Here is a 20,584-nt window from a genome sequence, read left to right as displayed (position 1 = left end):
CAGCGCAAAATGAACCTAGGGGTTAATAACATATGTGTACCGAGTCGAACGTTCTCTGGGACATGTTTTCATGCTAATCGAATGTGTCTCTAGCTTTAAACAAGCTACCGCAAACGGGTGGTTAGCTGCTAACGCTACCTTTCGGGGCAGATTGTAAATTGCTATTTTATACCACTAACAAGGCTCAAAATAGTCATGAGCAGTCGAACGATGAACGCCGTGCAACCAGTAAACAGTAACATAGCTCAAACACAGCATTCGTGATTCGACTGCTCATGACTGTTTTCCAAGATGGCGCCCGCATGTAAACATGAACGCTACTGTCTTTATAATCTATCTTTTTAATAAACTGTCTGTACACTTATAAAGTTCTCAATGCTTCGGTTTACATGTAGGGTCTCATTATGCTACCGTTGAAGTGCGGTGCTATTTTGAGCCTTGTTAGTGGTATAAAATAGCGATTTACCATCTGCCCCAAAAGGTAGCGTTAGCAGCTAACCACCCGTTTGCGGTAGCTTGATTAAAGCTAGAGGCACATTCGATCAGGGACTGTTATTTATTTCAGGGGCCACCGGAGGAGTTTTGGGATCTTCAGTCAAAATAGACCTGACCCTCCCTTCACCAGCAATACATTTTGGATGACCCTCCAAAATGATATGGAAAAAAGGGTTGACCCTCCCCAACAATTTATTGATGCCTTCTATACTGGTTTGTGCTTGGCAAAGACATACAGATAGCCATTGTTTTTTAACAGCCATGACATATATGACTAAACCTCTGCATTCTCATCTTACGCATCACACTCCTCTGTTATGGTGGCCATTTCAGTAGATTTACTCACTAACATTGTTGTGGAAACACAATAAGCATGGAAACTAAATGCACACTTCCTGCATTACTGCATTACTTCAAATACTAAGTTACTCATCTAGTAAACTAGTATTCACATGAAATAAAACAATAAAATGTTGAGACCATTCAGCAAAGCACACTGGGTAATAAGAAATTCAACACTGGTTGCTATGGACTTGTCACTAGGCTTCCTCAGTCATTATTCATTTTAGCATATAGGTAAAGCTGCCAAAGCTGAACATTATCCAAAACTCCATTTCTCAGACGAGCGTCAATTTGGGAGCTTGCATGCTACCACTCCATCCTTCTCAAATGCCTTGAAAAGGCTGTTGTTTATATATATATATAATATCACAGGACCGAAAGGATATTTGAGTCGGGTATGGCTGTAGCCTGGAGAACCGTCGCAGAACTAAACAGTACGGCAATCATGCTAATGAATAAAATTATTTTTTCAGCAGATGTCTCAGTTACGACATGATGGAGCTAGCAAAGCAGTTTTGTGTTTATATGTGCCAGCGGGATTTATTCAGTTTGGGAAATCCCACTGTCTCTAAAGCTACATTTCAAAATGTCTGGCTGACTAAATAGGGAGGGACCCATCTACTAGCGATAGGGGCCGAGACTGAGAGAGCTACATGGATAAATGTGCACCAAACAAGCCACTTTGAAATGTTGCTGTTCTCATGAATACAAAAGTTGGGTGACCCTCCCCCGTAGACTAAAACAATTGGATGACCCTCCCCTCAACAAAGAATAAAAAGACATGACCCTCCCCTATTTTCCTCTGATGGTCCATTCCATAAATACCGAACGGTCCCTTAGCATGAAAACATGTCCCAGAGAACGTTCTTGTCCTTTAAAGCGTAACTCTCGCCAAAATGCAACCTAGGGTCTTTTTGTGAATGTACCCGAGTCAAACTTTCGTTTTAAAGCATATTTAGGACGGAATCGCCACTTTTAAGATGTACCCTATTTTCGTTTTTCGGTCAAATGGCCTTTTGAATTTGAGTGCTAGGGGCACTTTTATGCTAGCCTCAAAATAGCTATTTTTAAAACACTAAGAAGGCTCGACACAACATGAAACTTTGCTTGAAGTATTGCCAGGGGCTCTACACCTTAACGAAAGCATTGACAACATTGTTTGTGTACCCAGAGTTTACTAAAAAGAAAGGTTTTGAGCAACTCACGTTAGCAGTTGTTGTTTATGCTATCCGCCATTTTCCCAGTCAAAAATAGGGGATCTCCGAATGCGAATGAACGGACTCCATAGGAGGAAATGTCATTCCTATATGAGGCTCCTTTTTCAACTACAAGGTCAATATTGTGTTTCACTAACGAGAAAACAACGAATTATCCGTGCATTTATGGAACTAAGCTTTAGGAGCTTTCCATCTTTACTCTCCTCCCTCGACTATTTTTGACTGGCTTGATAGACGGCGACTGAAAGAACAACAGCTACAGTGAGTTGCTCAAAACCTTTCTTTTTAGTAAACTCTGTGTACACAAACAATGTTGTCAATGCTTTCGTTAAGGTGTAGAGCCCCTGGCGATACTTAAAGCAAAGTTTCATGTTGTGTCGAGCCTTCTTAGTGTTTTAAAAATAGCTATTTTGAGGCTAGCATAAAAGTGCCCCTAGCACTCCCATTCAAAAGGCCATTTGACTGAAAAACAAAAATACGGTAAATCTAGGCGATTCCGTCCTAAATATGCTTTTAAACGAAAGTTTGACTCGGGTACATTCACAAAAAGATCCTAGGTTGCATTTTGGCGAGAGTTACGCTTTAAGTTACAGTAATTTAAATGTTAACTCTACCTCAATTCACTTCAATTCAATTTTATGTATAGTATCAATTCATAACAAGAGTTATCTCAAGACACTATACAGATAGAGTAGGTCTAGACCACACCATTATTTACAAAGACTTAACAATTCCAGTAATTCCCCCAAGAGCAAGCATCCCTCAAGAGTCACCGGTTTCCCCTGGGCAGAGATAAATCCAACAAGACAGATAAAAAAGTATTTCTCTTAACAATGTTGTGAGCTCCTCTGTTTCCATTTGAAAGATTATTCTAACCACCATTATTTGTCTAATTTATTTTCAAACTTAACACTTCCACCTTTTCATCTACATTACAACAGCGTACATCCCTACCCTGTATTCTCTTTTAGGAAACGTGATGCATCCATTTTCGGTTTGTAAGTATGTTTAAAAAGTTCACACCATCAAAATATATGCATGACATGCAGTATGGTTAAGTTAGTGTGTGTGTGTGTGTGTGTGTGTGTGTGTGTGTGTGTGTGTGTGTGTGTGTGTGTGTGTGTGTATCAACTGGACTAAGGGCATGAAGCTACAATCTGGCAGACACACACACACACACACACACACACACACCAACAGTGCTCCTGACCTGAGTTTGCTCAAATGCTTCTTTGCCCTCCCTTAGTCAAACACACACACACACACACACACACACACACAAACAGACAGTAGGCTACATAGAGATGTACACATGACATCCCACAGAAAAACTGACTTTGTTTTGACTTTGTGGAGATAGAAAGCCCTTATAATGAATATTCAAAACACAGTGACAGGAAACCACTGTGCTAGACAAAGATCTATAAATGATTTGCGGGGTTACTTTTGTCTCGTAACATTTGAAATAAAAAATTGCAAGAAAAAAGTTTAACTTTAACAGAATATTTGCTTTACAAATATGCATATAAATCACCTTGATGTGTGGAATCTTTTGCATTTATTAGCAAATTACAAAAACAAAAGAATGTGTTGCAATCACATGCTGGTAGATAACTCCCACATCCAATGTTTTAGTGTTTATGTAAAATGTCTCTTTTCTGCTCCCAGCCCATGAACTCACACATTGTATAATACCAGTCCAACGTTAAGGGGACCTGAGCAAACTTGTGACTTGTGAGGACTGTTGGACATCAAATGAGCGAGTTAAACCTAGATATTTTTCTCAGGAGTTAAATTATGCCCATGTTATACTGTTTCAGCTTTTTAATATAATATCAAGCTTTGTTGATGCAAATTTAATGATTAAATGGTAACACTTCACAATACGGTACAAAAAGTTGTTAGTAACTTAGGAACGGATAAAGAACGTTAATTAGTAGTTCATAAATAACTCAGAATGGAGGGTTATATAGTAGCTAATTATGAGTTACTAGACAACAGACTAAAATACTTTATTAATGAATCATTAGATAATGATTAGTTTGAAAATATGCAGAGCTTCAGTCAGTCCTCCCTCCACGATTTCACCCACTTCATTTCTAAATCAGCTCCTCAAGACTGAAGCAACGATGGAATTCAAGTTAATTCAACATGAAGCTTAATCTACACAAGATTTTTTAATTGTAATTTAACACAGAACAATTTAGAAATACCCTTTCTGCTGGCCTTGCGGAACAGTAACGTCTTGCCTTTTTTCTGGCCATCTCTCCTGGTGTGGTTGGACTGTACTGTTGTGCCCATTGACAGGAGATTTTTGTTTTTGGATCAGTGAATGTAAAATCCAAACAAACATATGTACATTGCCCTTTCATTCACTCGTTCCTCAGTAACATCTCACAATTGTGTGTACCGTAGAGCGAAGTGTGACAAAGTTGTGTTGCAGAATAAAAGTAGTTTTGCTTTATATTCAGCTCTGAAATAATGTACATGGAATCTCTGGGTTTCCTGTTTATCAAAGTTAATTTAAGGTGTTGTAATCCAAAATACAATCAACCCCTCATGAAGAACTCCAGCAGGCACAGCAACATAAACCACTATTGATTAATTCTCTTTGTTAATATATATATATATATATATATATATATATATATATATATATATATATATATTCAGTTCAAATGTATTGCATGTCAAAAACCTTTAGCTTTAGGGTAGATTGAGTGTTTTGAGCACGCAGGCATGTGTGTTTAACAGTGACAGGCATGGATAAGCAGAAGACAGATCGCTGAAAGGTTAAAGACAAGCTAATTCTCCAATTTGCAGATTGGCCGCTGTTGAGGGCCACTTTTATTTTCACTGGCTGGGTCCCATGAAATTAATTACAGCCTTTCTGTACAGTACAATAGCCAGTGGGCCTTGTTGTTGAAGTGTAGGGCCAGGGGCCTCGATTCACACCCTCAAATCCAAGTGCCAGTTGCATCTCAAAAGAAGACACTGAACAGCATGGTACTGAGATAGATAAGCATTACTGAATAAGTTTAAATGTCATGAAGAGAATTTATGCCCTAAAAATGGTTAACTCCTGCTTAAAGTTATTGACCCAGAGGGACAGTCGCTGATTTGTGCACAGTGTGTTTTAGTGCAGGGTTAATAGCATTTGATCTTGAGGGAAGACCAAAAAACACTCCTTATTCAGGCTAAATTTAACAGCACATGACACACAGCTGATCACTGGCCTCTATGAAAAGCAACCGCAAACGACGGTGGTGTGAAATCGACATTTTGGAGAGGAAAACACAAAGTCATCTCTGTACCTCCTGATCCTCTAATGTTCTTCTGCTGAGGTTTACGCGCACACGATGAGCTATAAATTCATCTCAATGATGCCTCAGCATTTCATTAGCTTTGACCCATCCAAAACCACAAGTCTTTGAAGTGAAATCTTGAGGATACAAACACACAGTGTCACACACACACACACACACACACACACACACACACACACACACACACACACACACACACACAAACACTGCCTGCCTCAGGGGTGAAGGTGGGAGGGTGAGTCGGCAATGAAAGACGCTGTTGAGTATGCCGGGTGCTGATAAAGTGCTGATAGGATCTACAATAGACTCCAGTGTGTGGCATTTAGCTTCATGATCAGCTTCACACATGCAAACAGAACACAGAAACACACACAAATGCATACATATATGGCTTTTTTTACGCACAATATGACCATTATACTTCCTCACAGAGATATATATGTCCATACACACTCAGGTCATACCCAGAGGGAGGGAAACTTTGCCTTCTTAACGGCGGTGGCGGACTCCCCTTGTGACTTTTACAGCTGTCATGCTCCTCTTTACAGCCTTCATTCATCTATTAACCTCAGGGACAGGAGCATGTGATGATGCCTCACAAACACACACGCAGTTAATGTACACGGATGCATAGATACAAGTAAAAAGTTAAGACACTGACCAAGTGGTGACATGGTGTTAATGTGGTGTGTTATTTGTCCTAATGTTATTTCACACTGTTCTGCCATTGCAATGCTAATTATATGGTTATCAAGTACCTACTTGTTTGTTAGGGCTAATTATATCAGGGTTTATTGTAATGTTGTGGCTGTGGAAATAATAATACTATTCTGAAGAGTAAATTGAATCATTTTTACATTACAGGAAACTTTTTCCGCTCTCAATAATCTGTCTGTTACAATGTCAGCAATGCAAATTAGATTCGTTTTCTGATGCAGTTTAATCTGAACAAAATCAATCATGTATGACTGAAATGTTTTAGTCACTGTAAATAAGGGCACTGCATTCATCAGAGGAGAGGATTTCTTCAAATTAAATGATCCTTGCATGCTTTCAAAACTAATAAATTCTTCATTATGGCACTAAAATAACATAATGTCACTTTTTCCACAAGGCTTTTATTTAAAAAGAAAACTCCCATCTACAGCTAATGTGACACCGCCATCTTCAATGCTTCAGTGGTGAGTGTGACACAACAGGAAACTGTCCCCTCTCTCTACAGCAGCTCTATGGAACTGTTGAGTAGCTTAAATGACTTTTTCTTTTTATCTCTGTAGCCAGGAGTGTTATGCACCCTGCCAGTTGGCGCTTGTGCTTTTTATAGGTGACACAGTGTGATAGACCCTGCCCTCAAACCCTCCATTACAATCATATTGGTCTCCTCTCAACTGTGTTCCTATGGGGCACCGTCACTGCCAAGACTGGCTGAAGTTTAGTCAAAGACATTAAGAGAGCTCCTCCAGGGACAAACATCAGCAGAGAGAAGAGAAGAGAAGAGAAGAGAAGAGAAGAGAGAAGAGAAGAGAAGAGAAGAGAAGAGAAGAGAAGAGAAGAGAAGAGAAGAGAGAAGAGAAGAGAAGAGAAGAGAAGAGAAGAGAAGGGGCGAAGAGAAGGGGCGAAGAGAGCAATGCAGAAGTAGCTTAAAGTTGCAATCCATAACTTTTGGCATGTTCAAAGATGGCAGTGTCTAATGTGGCATTTGTGAAGCTGTTTCAACATGTGGTTGTCAATACACAATGACAAATACAACCAGATCATATGAATGTAGATATGTTATGTAATAAAATGATAAAGTCTGGGCACCCAGATAGCTCAGTTGGTAGAGCGGGCACCCATATATAGAGGTTTATTCCTCGACGCAGCGTGCCCGGGTTCGTCTCCGACCTGCGGCTCTTTGCTGCATGACATTCCCCCTCTCTCTCCCTTTTCATGTCTTCAGCTGTCCTGTCAAATAAAGGCCTAAAATGCCCAAAAAACTATCTTAAAAAAAAATTATGAAGTCAGACAGCATTGGCACTGTCCACCATTCAAGTGTTACTCTAACTGTGATCTGACCCTGCTTTCTAACTAAAGGAAACATTGATCCCACGCTGTACACTGACATGCACGACACATGTCCAGTGGCACTCCTGCATTGATAGCAGCAGGGATATCTGTACCAATGTCAATCCATTTAACATTTCGTGAGATATGTTAGTCTGGACCAAAGTGGTGGACCAACTGATCAACATTACTAAAAAGGCAAAATTATGAACCTCATGGTTACTCTAGAGAAAAGTCAGTAGGCTTTACCCTCTGCTGACTGTGCATGTCTGCACAAAATGTCATGTGAATCTAATAGTTGTTAAGATATTTCAGTCTGGACCACATTGGTGGACTGACTGATGACCATTGCCATCCCTAGAGCCAGTCTTCACTCAGGGTCAATTTACTAGCTTTCTCCAGGGCTTTTCAATTGCATCTGATAGTTTTTTTAGAACTTTTTTGTTGTTGTTGAAATTTTATTATTCGTCACAATAATAACAGTTATCATAATAACAACTGTTATTATTGTGCACATTGTAGTGAAATTCAATCCCTGCATTTAATCCATCCTAAGCATTAGGAGCAGTGGACAGCCACATACAGCATCTGGGGAGAAGGCCGGAGGAGCCTGGGATCCAACCACCAATCTTGTGGTTGAGGGCCAACCCGCTCTACCTCTGAGCCACAGCCAACCCTTTTACTGGATGGAGTTTGCTCAGTTGTCATGGAGATACTATAGATGTCATACTGTATATCATCATCTAAATATATGTCATATCCTAGTTAGCCCTTTTGTAATAAAGTAATTCTTTACGTAATGGGCTTTATCCTACGCTCCACCCCATGCTAGCTTTCATATTTGCTGTAATATTTAACATATTCAAGCTGTAATGACCACTAAAAGAACTCCATTTGAACTATACTCAAGTGGACACAAAGAAAACATTATTTCTCAAAAGACATACTGAGAAACTAGAATGTCACTTTTCAAGCCTGAAGAAGCTCTGCAAGTAAGAACAATCACACACACACACTCATACAAACACAGAAGAGTGACAGTATCTCCCTCAAGGAGGACTGCTGCCAGTTCTCGCCATGGTGGTCATCAGCGCTAAACTCCTGTCAGGTTCTATCTTACACCCTAATGCACAAACACACACACACACACACACACACATACACTGGTCTGTCTCAGGGCAGGACAGGCTCTCCAAAGGGGTCAATGTGTTGTCACACACACCGGGGAGCAGTGTTGTTGTTGTTGGCAGTCCCTACCTCCTCACTATTGTCCATGTCACCTTACACACAGAAAACCTGCTGTGGCTATTAGCGTGCCAGCATGGCAAGGACACTTTGGGCCCAGAAGGACTTTACCCTGGCTAAAACTTGGCAGCCATCTTTTATCTATTTATTTGTTAGAATAAGTGAGCAGTTCTTTCTCCTGCTTAATTTGCAGGCAGTGCACTGTCGTGAAAAAAAGAGTCAGAAACTTAAAAGAACAAAAGCTCTTTTGTACTATGAGCTATGGACATAACAGGTGCATAGTTACATAATAAGATACAATGAAAATCATAATGGGCTATTTTTTTTTTGAGTAATCTTGGTAAATAAAAGTAATTTTCTAATACTTTTCAGGAAATAACTATGTAATATGGTAGCTACTAATTATAGTGGAAAAATTTGATTTATTTGAAAGAAAAGCTGAATTTAAAACCAAAGCAAATGGTTAATAATATTATTTGAACATTTATTTCCCATATTCTTTAAGCTGTAGGTCTGCGTCTACCCACTAATTTTACATTTTGTATGTTCAGCTGACCTGTGTTAAAGTAAATTATGAACTTTCTTTTCTTTCTTTTTTAAAGATCACGATTAGGGTCTGTAAAGGTTGAGGGCATGAAATTATATAAAGATCATTATTTTAAATTGGGGGGGTATATATTTTTTGTTTTTGCTAAAGGCAGTGTAGTCTAATTATTTTCTAAGGCAGGGGAGGGTCTTTCAACATTTTATAATGCCAGATTTATGTTGTTTCATTCCGCCTTTGAGATTGATGCAACAAAAAACAGTTTAGAACAGAAAAGTTGTTTTTATTCATGTGTATTTTATGTATTTAAGTTAATTTAGTATGTGGTGTCTCCTTTCATGTTGCTGCAATACTTAAAAAGTAAATGAACTGTGTTTTCAGTTTTTCAGCACAGCAACTACGTGATCTAATTTTGACTAGATTGACAGCTTAATCCTCAGGGCTTTCAATCATGCACATTTTCACACATTCAACAGTTGTTTCAAATCTCACGTCTCAGACAGGCTTTCCTTGATCATTTCCTGTGATGTAAATGTTCACTGAGGAAACATTTAATGTTTTGTTTAGTGTCATTTTTGATCATGTGCCTGACATTCACAGCTGTCTCACAACTGGGACAAAAAGAGGTAAAGAAAAAAAAGGAAAAATCTTGGTGGAAATGCCTTTCCACTCAAACATGGTACATCTCTCCCAGGTGACTGCTTAGCACTGGCAGTAATTGAAAACTTGCCCCTGGCACTGGGTGTGTGTGTGTGTGTGTGTGTGTGTGTGTGTGTGTGTCATGAGGCACGTGCGCAGGCATGCAATAACTGCTTTTCTGTGACTGAACACGTGCATCTGCTAGTATCAGCATGTATGCGCGTGCATGTGTGTGTTTGTTAGTGGTGGAACTGAGTGTGTGCGTGTATGTATACATGTGTTCTGTGTGTGTCTTAATAAGCCTACAGGTTCACACTAATAAGTCCACCTTTCCTGATTTATGTTGTTGGGACTTTAATAATTTTTCCCAACAGGAGGATGAATTAATAACATTTTTTTCAACACCACCCTCCCTTCCCCCCCTCTTTTTGCTTTTCCACAACGAGGGGCCAAATCTCTTCAGCATTTCCAGCCCTGTGAGCTAATTTGACAGCTCACGGGGGTGACGCTGATTCCACTTCGCAGAGACAGGTACCCTAGGGCTAGCCAGCTGGATCGCAGCGGATGCTTACAGATTTGGCTTTAGCTTCATGCTGGGTGTCATCTGTCTCTTTGGTCTGGCGCGGGATAATTTTTGTGTATGTGCATATGTGTGTTTGTGTGTGTGTGTGTGTGTGTGTGTGTGTGTGTGTGTGTGTGTGTGTGTGTGTGTATATGTGTGTGTCCGCCCTGACATCATGTGCCTGAGCAGTTTGTGCCTGGCAGGCCTTGTCTGTCCAGGTTGGCCATCAAACACAGCCAGCATGGCCCTAATCTGACGAGGCACTGCTCCAAACATGCCACAGCAGCCCGAGAAGTGTGTGTGTGTGTGTGTGTGTGTGTGTATGTGTGTGTGTGTGTGTGTGTGTGTGTGTGTGTGTGTTCGTATGAGTGTGTTCGTATGAGTGTGTGTTTGGGTTTGCGTGCATGTGTGTGTGTGACCCCAGGGCAGACCCCCATTTTTTCCTACCCCTTGCCTTTCTCCTCTGCTCTGTCCCACGTCGAATATCACCGAACACACTCACACACAAACTGAAGAAAAACTTCAAAAACCATCAAGTTGAGCTCAGTCGACGCTTCCCCTCCACCTCACAGTCTCAACTTCTCCTCTGCTCAAGTTCCAGTGTGTGTGCATGCATGTGTATGTGTTATTTAAGTGCATATGTGTGTGTGTGTGTGTGTGTGTGTGTGTGTGTGTGTGTGTGTGTTTGAAATGCTACAGCCAGGATAAGCGATTTTGCCAACCACAAATGGAGAGATATCCTCATTCTTGCACTCCCTCCATCTCCACATCTGTCACTTTGATTGTGGGCACTTTGCGGGACGCTCTGCCTCAACAGGTTTGTAGCCTCCCCCAGCCTGTTGCCCTCAGTCGACTTCGACACTGCCTCTTTCCCTTGCCATGCTGGGACGGGAGGGTACAGGGGGACAGACCCCCATGGGAGAAATGACAGTGCGGTTCCCGTTAATCTCCAGGACGAGCCCCGAAACAGCGGCAGGGGCCCGCTGCAAACGCTAATCGTACCCGACACGCTGGTCTCCCCCTACACACACACACACTTCCAGTCCTCCTTCCTCAGTGTCGATCTGAAGCTCCAAGGGAAAAGCGCAGTTCACCGTCATCGCGAAATGGGCCTGACAAGGTTTTGTCCCGTTTTGCTGTGAAAGAGAAATATCTTCCCTTCCCTGAAAAGTGCAGGATGATGAGCACATATGTTGGTTTTCAGGCTGTGAGCCATGTACCGCCACTGTGTCTTCCCATCAGGCCTTGGGACAGAGTGACAGCGGGATAGTGTCATGCTACACAGTGACTTGTAAAGTACCACTGCATCAGGGCCTTCAGTGTTTATTTGGGTCTTTACCTCCCTGCTGCACTCCATTCTTCATGTTTTTACTGACTACCTTTTATTCTATTTTCTGCTCTCACCCCCTCCACCTCTTCTCCATGGTGGACAGCTCTGAAGCATCCCGCCTCCAGCAGGCGGAGGGACAAGAACGTGGTGGCGCCGGGACAAACGACCTGCTCGCAGCCCAGGGACTAAGGGAGAGAGAGAGAGTAAATAAGATAAAATAAGAAACTGGATATGGAGAGAGAGAGAGAAGGGCAGAAGCGGTAGGTGGGTTGCTGGTCAGCAGGTACTCTCCTACCAGGCCTCCACCCCCACCTTCCCTCAGGCCCAGAGGCCTTGGCATCAAGTGAGTAACACCTCCTCCTTCCCGTTCCCCCTTTCCCATCACCACCCCCCACCTGTTCAGAGCCACGGTGCAGTGAGTGGCGTTCAGCGTGTTGTGAACACAAAGCAGTGGCCCCGCGGCCCTCCGCCTGGACCTCGGTGTCAAGACCCAGCCAAGCTGAGAGAGAGAGAGGCAGAGAAAAGATGAGTGAGAGAGAGAGAATGGAGTGCAGCAAAATGCAGAATAATTATACCCAGTGGGTAATGCGAGCACCGTCGTTACAGGGGCGGTGTGGTCGGGCCAGGGAAGAGAGAGACACAGAGGCAAGAGCGTCACCGGGGCAAGCTCACAGGGCCAGTGGGCATGTTTGGTAAACCACAATCACAGACCTCCCACTGCACTGCTGGAGCACCGTTTGTGGAAGTGCTGCAGGAGATCATCTGGATGCTGGCGAGCATGTATGCACAGGGGAGGGAAACACTGCCGCTTTGGTCCTGCATACTGTGTACAGATCATGTATGAAGAAGTGTAATAAAAAGATGAGGGAGAAATGCTGAATCTTATATGATAAGGGCAATAGATACATCTGGTATATTGTGTATTGTGGGACACTATGTGTCGGTACTTAACAAAAAAATCTATACTTACAGTTTATGATTAAATATGATTATATATGTGATATGTGATTAGAAAAAAAATATTTTACTGCAATAATCAATTCATGATTAATTTATTTGTATTTCTTTCAACCAAACATCAAGCAATTAAACAGTATAAACTGAACTCACATTTGCAAAGCATAAAAGTCTGAACTTAGCAAAAGCATTTATATGACTAATAAAATGACTGAAATGACTTGACAATAAATGAAATAGGTCAATTAGAAAGAAATAGGTAATGTAAATATTGTAATTCTCTATAATGCACTTGCTGATTTAAATTGGTGCTCAACAGCAATTAACTGAACTTAATTCAATGAAACTATTATGAAAAGCTTTTAACGGAATTAAAAGGATTCTTATCTCATCTGTAGACAGCTACTGAAAATATACTATTGGATTAAACAATGGCATATTTACAATACATAACTTTCAATTCTTTTTTTAGAACTTTGAACATTGTTTTTCTTTTTTAGTGACACTTTTTGGAGCGTGTCCCAGAAGTTCTGCGCAGGGGTGTCAAATAAAAAGCAGAATGTACTTAATAGACCTGTGGGACAGAAATACAGAGAAACATATGATCTGCTCTCATGCAACGAGCTCTCGCATGCAAACTGCAGCCGAGGATCACAACGCTTGCAGATAATGTTACAGAAGGACACATATTTCCTCGTTATGTTGATGTTGGCTTTGCCCTCCAAATTCTTTAATGCTGTGGAAAGTTTCAGTAGTAGTGAATGTTTAAACTTCTTTGTCTGATAACTCATATGTAAAACATTATTTCCAAACCCAAGCTAAGTGTACAAAATCTAATCCAACTACATTACATACAATTTTTATTACATTTCAAAATAATACAAATGATAGATGATTTAAATTCCAATTTTCTCAAGTCCAGAATTATATTTCAGTACTTGTTTTTCTGATTCCAAATCATTTTGCTAATAATGGAACATCAAATTTATTAAAGACTTCCAATGAATACATCTATTTTTAGTCTGTTATTACTGGTCTACAAACAACAATTATTCTTTTTTAAATGATTTTGTTATTTGAAAATGTCAAAAGTTTGAGTTTTTAAATTGCTATTACACACCTTTTTATTAATCTACATATATCTATATAATCTACAAATATAATATATACAGTAAGTACCTCTTTAATATATCTTCATATTGTTTATTAGTGTAAACCACACATTAGATGTATGTAACTCTACTATTTTATTCCATCTAAATATGGTAAAGAATGCTGCATTTAACCAGCCTCTCTACCATTCAGTTAGAAGTTGATCTAAATATTTTTAATTTCACCCTGCAGAATCATGAATAAACAAAGCACATGACAAAAATGAGGCTGCAGTGAAGGGCTTGTTCTTATCCCTCGGCTGTTGATCAATCATTTAATCCCCTTAATAGGCCCAAATCAAAACTAATGGTGCATGTAATAAGTGTTTAACTAAACAATGTGGACAGTGGGGGACTTAAGTGGGGCCTTAATGATTTTCTCTTAACAGAGCATGACAGTCCTAATGAATTTAGGGCTCGCAAACAAACTTTTGACAACTAATATGCAACGTGTGCCCCAAACAATGCCTCTTCTCTCTCACACTGAATATCTGCATGCACTCTGCTCTTGCCACAAGTGCTGTGTTTATTAATACATATATGCCAATACATTTGCATTTCATAAAGTGTAATAAAAGCATTTGCTAATCCAAGATAATTCTGTCACCGGGGCTTTGCCAGACCTGGATTTTCTAAACTAATATGAGACATTTGGTGCCATCTTGTGGTGACTCTGGTGTTTTCAAAGAAACGTGCCTTCTATAAATGTACTTATGTCTTATACCTTAATCTAGCAAATTTCACCATAGTGACATCTGTATTAATGCAATTGTTGTATACCTAAAAAAATACAAATTAATGTATCCATCCCAACATAGATACTCAGCAAAAGGGGCCTCCTCCATACCCCATACCCATACAAAGATGTGTTTGCTAATGTCTTAGGTGAGATTATCATTCACCATGCTATATTTATCTACTGTAGTATCACTACATACAACATGTCCTTTGTTATTCCAAAGGAACTAATAGCTGTGATGGAGTCATAGTATTCTACACTATTATAATAGGATTATTAGTGTCTCCTGTGTGCACTGCACATCTGATAAGATCAATAAATACTCAATATTAAATACTAAATACGCAATGTGAGTAACCATCTGTGGACGCTGTATGAATATTAGATACTATAATCCTATTATAATAGTGTAGAATACTACAAATCCATCACAGCTATTAGTCTGTTTGGGATTAATAAAGGAATTATTGTAGACACTGGTGTATCCTCCTCCACCAGCAGGATACTTGCTTTTACATAATGGCAACCTCAAAGTTATTCTTATTAATGGATTATTATTGAATTATAATGCAGAAGTAGGAATGAGTTCTCATAAATAAAGCCATTGGTTGCAATGTATTTTTTTATTACAAAGTGGTAGTCTACTATGATTTAAATGAACCAGGGGAAAGAGTGCAAGCAGACTGTGGAACATGATTTATTTTTAAGCCACAAAGTCAGGAAAAATGTTGAGTCTGTATTTAAAAAGACAAATTCCTATATTATTGGTCAATTCAGTGCATTTTGAGTAGACAATTTTTGTGTGGAAATTACTTTTAAAACTAGGTTTTGATGTCACTCTGCTCCACCACAGAGCAAGACTGACATCTGCTGTCCTCAGTCAAGCAAAACCTCAGTCTACTCTACTGTCTCTCATCCGGTGTCTCACACACACACACACACACACACACACACACACAAGCTTGCAGACATTTAAAACTTCCAGAGTTAAAAACTCGTCACTGTAGCTTACCTTAAATCAAGACTGCATGAGAGAGTATTTTAAGTGGACTGGTAAAAAAGAAGAAGCTCAAACCACGAGAGGACATCTTACTAAAGTGAATGTGACACCCCTCTCTCAGCCGTTTGGTCCAGTCCATGGCCTCGTACCCGGAAGTAGTAGTAAATATTTACATTGCAGTCAGCTGACTTCCATTCACATGACTGCAATTAGCAAAAGAGCATTGCAGTTTTTGTCATATTGTAGGTGGTCTTTATTACTATGTCATTAAAATAAAGGCTACGTTAATGACAGATAGTTTAGGTCAGCTAGGTAGCGTTTTCGCTTTCACAATTAGTTGCCAGTTAGCTGAGCATTTGGAACATTTAGCAAGTGATTAGCTAGCACTTAGTTAGTAACTAGCTAGCTGGTTGAGCTAGCTGCTCCAAAGGAGACAACTTTAATTTAACTACTAAAATTAACGTGCCAGCAGCGTTTGTAAGAATGGACAAAATTGCTAAAGGTGAGTGAAATCGACAGCAGAAAAAAATCCTTCTCATTTTCGGCATATTAGCGTGTTTTCCTCGCTGTTTACCTTTTATTATCTTATTAGCTGATAAGGTAGGCCTACAGATAGATAAGAGTCTATTCAAAGTATCATTTAGTGTCAGCAACAGTGTGATAGACATTATGACTTGTTTGATTTTCTTACTTAACACTATACTTTCTCAAGCTTTCAAAAGAAGGAATAAGGTTGTAATTAGGTTAATAATGATACAATGATGGCCTATATTGTATAGCATGCAGGCTATCTAACACAACATTAAAGGCATGCGCAGATTATTAAGGCGTGCTTGAATTATGGTTTTAAAACATGATATTAACTTTCATAATGTTGTTAAAATGTATCCTGTGTTTCCCAGTGTTGTTTTAACCGAATCTAATTTGAGCTGTTTGGTGCCGCAGATGTGGGTGATATCCAGTCCCGACTGTTAGACCACAGACCAATCATCAATGCAGAGGTCCGCTACTTCGTGAGAGAGTTTGAGGTACCCGCATGACAAATATATTATTTATAAGACTAAAGACCATTTTTAAAATTCTAGAATTATTTACAGTTGTGATGATGACGTAACACGGTGCCTTGGTGTTTGTCTTGTGGGTTCAGTCAGTACCACTGATGAAAGATATTTGGACTTTTTACCTTTTATTTAGATTTGTTTGTCCTTCAACACTGCTGTCACTGACTAAGCTGTACATCAGTCGCTGAGAATCTGCAGGCCACACCAATTGAAGGTTTTTAGTGCAGATCGGCTTGTTCAGAAATATTTCTTAGCCAAATAACATATTTAGTGGAAGGATTTATTACTTTAAAGATACAGTATTTTTCTGTTATTAAAAAGTCAATGCCATGAGTGTAATTTGTCGCACTCATTTTAATGAAAGCTATATGTTAAGACCCAGTGCAAGACTAAACGACTTAAAGTGCTCATATTATGCTTTTTGGCTTTTTCCCTTTCCTTTTATTGTGTTTATCTTTTTGTGCATGTAATAGGTTTACAAAGTGAAAAAGCCCAAAGTCCACCCCAAAGGGACTTACCATCTTCCAGAGAAAACACTGTTCACAAACTGCTCTAAACAGCTCTATTGTAGTCCAGCCTTTACTTCCGTGACGAATGTGTGTCACTTTGTAACACACTTTATAATGCTCGCCTAGCTGCTAGCATGGCATACCCTCATACTCTGCAACTGACTAGCTAGCTGTGCTTACTGCGCATGTGCGACTCCCAACAAAGATGGAACAGAAGTGCGATGCCTCACTCTGTAGCTAAAACAGAGAGCTCAACACACAGGGTGAAAAGAGGAGCTGCAGCAATGTGCAGTACAAAAAAAATATGGTGTTTTTTGAAAATTAAACCACATAAATGTATTCTTGTACAACCTCTAAATACAATTATGAACCTGAATATGAGCACTTTAAGAAACTTGTGTTTTCAGTGTACTATGTGGTATGTGTGTGACAACACTGAGCTTTCGGCTGTTTAGGAAAAACGTGGACACAGGGAGAGCAGACTGCTGGAGAACCTCAATAAAATGGTTTCGGAAACAAATGAGCAAATCCTGCCAACAGATTTAGAGGGCATGCTGTCTGATGTTGTTAAACGGTGTAAGTCTCCTCTCTCAGATTCACACTTGAGAATGTGCCAAGATTGTGTCATTACATGCTTCACCTGACATCTAATTAGACGCTAAGATTTGTTGCCATGTCTTTAGAAATAAAGTAATATAATGCAATATTTTATGAAAATAATGTGCTGATTGCCATGTCTATTGCTAATGCAGGTGTGTGTGTGTGTGTGTATATGATATATATATATATATATATATATATATATATATATATAGAGAGAGAGATATATATATAGAGAGAGATACGAGACATTCAACAACACACTATGTTTTAAATAACTGTACTATATTTTGAATTCCTATGATGATCAGATGACACAAGAAAGTTGTTTTTATATCTATGTTGTGTTTTGAATATAAATATTAAGAATATGTTTTGTTTCCCACAGTGGAGGCTGCTAATCACATGGCAGAGAGAGTCCAGCAGAGGGAGCTAGAGGCACAGCAGGTAAAAACTACCCAAGGCAAAGGACTTCTAGCATGTGACACTTCTTCTAATGACACATTATCATAGCCTAGGAAAAAAAACAATTGGATTGCAGATTGTACAGGCATTTATGATATTGTGTCTACTATACTGTATATACAGCACCTGTAGGCTGAATGCCAGTGTCCAGACACCACATGATCAGCATATATAGTGTTGTTTATAAATGCAAGAGGTTAGAAGTAGTACAAGAAGGAGAATTGAGACAAACGTCATAATTTCTCATCTTCTTGTGTCCTTCCAGAGCATGCAACTGCAGGTGAACATGGAGCATTTGAAAGATGATTGGGCAGAGTTTCTAAAAGAACAGCAGAGATTAAAGGAGGAGGTGAATGAAGAGCACGCCAAGGCTGTAGGACAACTTAGCACCAAGTACAGCGAAAAGAAGAAGGACTTGACCAAGTTTTCACTCCTCTAATCAGTTGATGTTTGCGAGGGTGTGAATGAACAAACCTCTCTTATTCCATGCTTGTGTTTGTTATGGACATGGACGTCAGTTCTGCATGTGCAAAAAATCGCCTTTGATTGATGAACTCGGCCGTTGGCATAAAACGTAGAGGTTTTGTGCCTGCACAAGACTCAACATTTTCCAAATCGTGAATATGAAAGTGTGATTAACAACGTGGCATTTCACAGGCCATCAAACTCAAAAGTTTCTGTCTTTAGCGCATGGAATTTTCACGGCACCTAAAAGGTCTGGAATATGTAATTTTTAAACAAGCAATCATGTGATTGTTCCTTGGCCGTGAAGTTTTCAACATTTCAAGATTTTTAATGGATGCCTGCCTGAAGGGTGCTGATGATAAATTTGCATCTGCCTCAAGTTGAAAGGAACCTGGAGTTTAGCACCAAGGCGAGATATTCTAAGCACTGAAAGCCAGATCATTAAATGTTAAAGGAGCCCTTCTGAGCAGGTGTGTTTAAAGCACAAGTGTTGTAGAAACAAGCTCAAACTAAACAGTTTCCAGAACAAATCATCCCTCATCAGCTATCCCGTGTTTGGAACATTTGACCTCTGACATTAACTTTGTGTAAACCAACAGTCTGTGAAGTAACTTTCATTATAAAAGGCCTTTGCTGAAACCAATTTAAATGATCAGCAGCAGCTGTTTTTTGTTTGCTTTGCCACCTCAAATCTGATTTAAATGAGTTACAAATCCGATATTTTCATTGCTGTTTAAACAGAAAAAAACATGAATCACATGATTTTGTTTTTCTAGTTTGAATTTCTGTCTGGTTATGTGTACATAAAAAAAGATAAACACAAAGTGTTCATTTCTATTTTGCATTTTGTATTTATCATATTGCACACTAAGGCATTTACAACAGTGGAAATACTCACCTTATACGGTTTTATCCCAGTTATACAGCAAACACAATAATATATAAAAGTTGTAATATATAAAAGCCTGTGTGGATCTTGACCCTGAAGCGGAGGTTGATGTTAGACACACAGCACTTTTAATGAAGGGTTTTGTTTTTGCTCCAGACAATGGTAGGCTGTTGGACAGGTTAATGGATGGGTGGGCACGCTGGGCACATTCCTGGCATGGCTGAGAACAGAGTTCATCTCAGACAATGTAATAGAACAAATATTTTAGATACCCCCCTTCACATCCCTACCACACACTCCTTTAAACTGCCCAGACACCTCAGCTGTCAAATGTATCATCTAAAGAAGCAAGTTTAGACTTCACCTCATCCATCAGCCAAAGTAAAACACAGTTCCTGTAAGAAAAATAAGAATAAAACAAAACAAGCCAGCAGTGGAGCCCTTCCACTGTGACAACACAGCTGAACTCAGTTACTGTATGTATCCCCTTTCACAGAAGCTGCAGCTTTTTTTCCATTTGGCTAGCTATGACCTGCCCCCCGCTCTCATGCACAACCACCCCCCTGTGTGTGTGTGTGTGTGTGTGTGTGTGTGTGTGTGAGACAGAGTCAGTGATGGCTGGCGTCAGAGATCAGAGAGGGCACTGACATGCCAGCAGATGTACGTCTGCATGTGTGTGCATGCCTTTCCTCCGCCTCAGTGACTGCAGCTGTCCAATTTGGAGACAGCCCATCATCAGCTAACGAGGAACGACAATACGGAAACGTGGCCCACCTCTGCCAGCAAGCCACCTTTTCATCTGCCCTTGTTTATTTTTTGGTTTCGTTGGAAAGAAAGAAAAACAGTCAGAGTACACGAAAGGTCACCGTTAAAGTCATATGAGTGTTAGCTATTCATGAGTAGAGTCATAAAGTTAAACCAAGTACTTGTTGGGCCTGATAAGTACAGGATTTATGTGTTTGAATGACTTTTGGCATTGCTGTGTAATGTCAGATTAGAAAAGAA

At 39.8% G+C, this 20,584-nt stretch overlaps 1 protein-coding gene across 1 annotated transcript; it reads left to right on the top strand.

The window, feature by feature from the left end:
- The first annotated feature begins 15,755 nt into the window (after positions 1 to 15,755).
- Positions 15,756 to 19,997, top strand: bloc1s5 (biogenesis of lysosomal organelles complex-1, subunit 5, muted). Its single transcript, XM_031294546.2, has 5 exons — positions 15,756 to 16,092; positions 16,536 to 16,618; positions 17,616 to 17,736; positions 18,149 to 18,207; positions 18,491 to 19,997. The coding sequence occupies exons 1-5, from the start codon at positions 16,074 to 16,076 to the stop codon at positions 18,662 to 18,664; spliced, it is 456 nt and encodes a 151-aa protein (XP_031150406.1). The 5' UTR covers positions 15,756 to 16,073; the 3' UTR covers positions 18,665 to 19,997.
- The last annotated feature ends 587 nt before the right edge of the window (positions 19,998 to 20,584 follow it).

Source organism: Sander lucioperca, chromosome 1 (genome assembly GCF_008315115.2).
Source record: "Sander lucioperca isolate FBNREF2018 chromosome 1, SLUC_FBN_1.2, whole genome shotgun sequence".
Taxonomy (NCBI): Eukaryota; Metazoa; Chordata; class Actinopteri; order Perciformes; family Percidae; genus Sander; species Sander lucioperca.
Note: the sequence above shows the minus strand (reverse complement) of the source record. Positions and strands in the feature narration are given on the sequence as shown.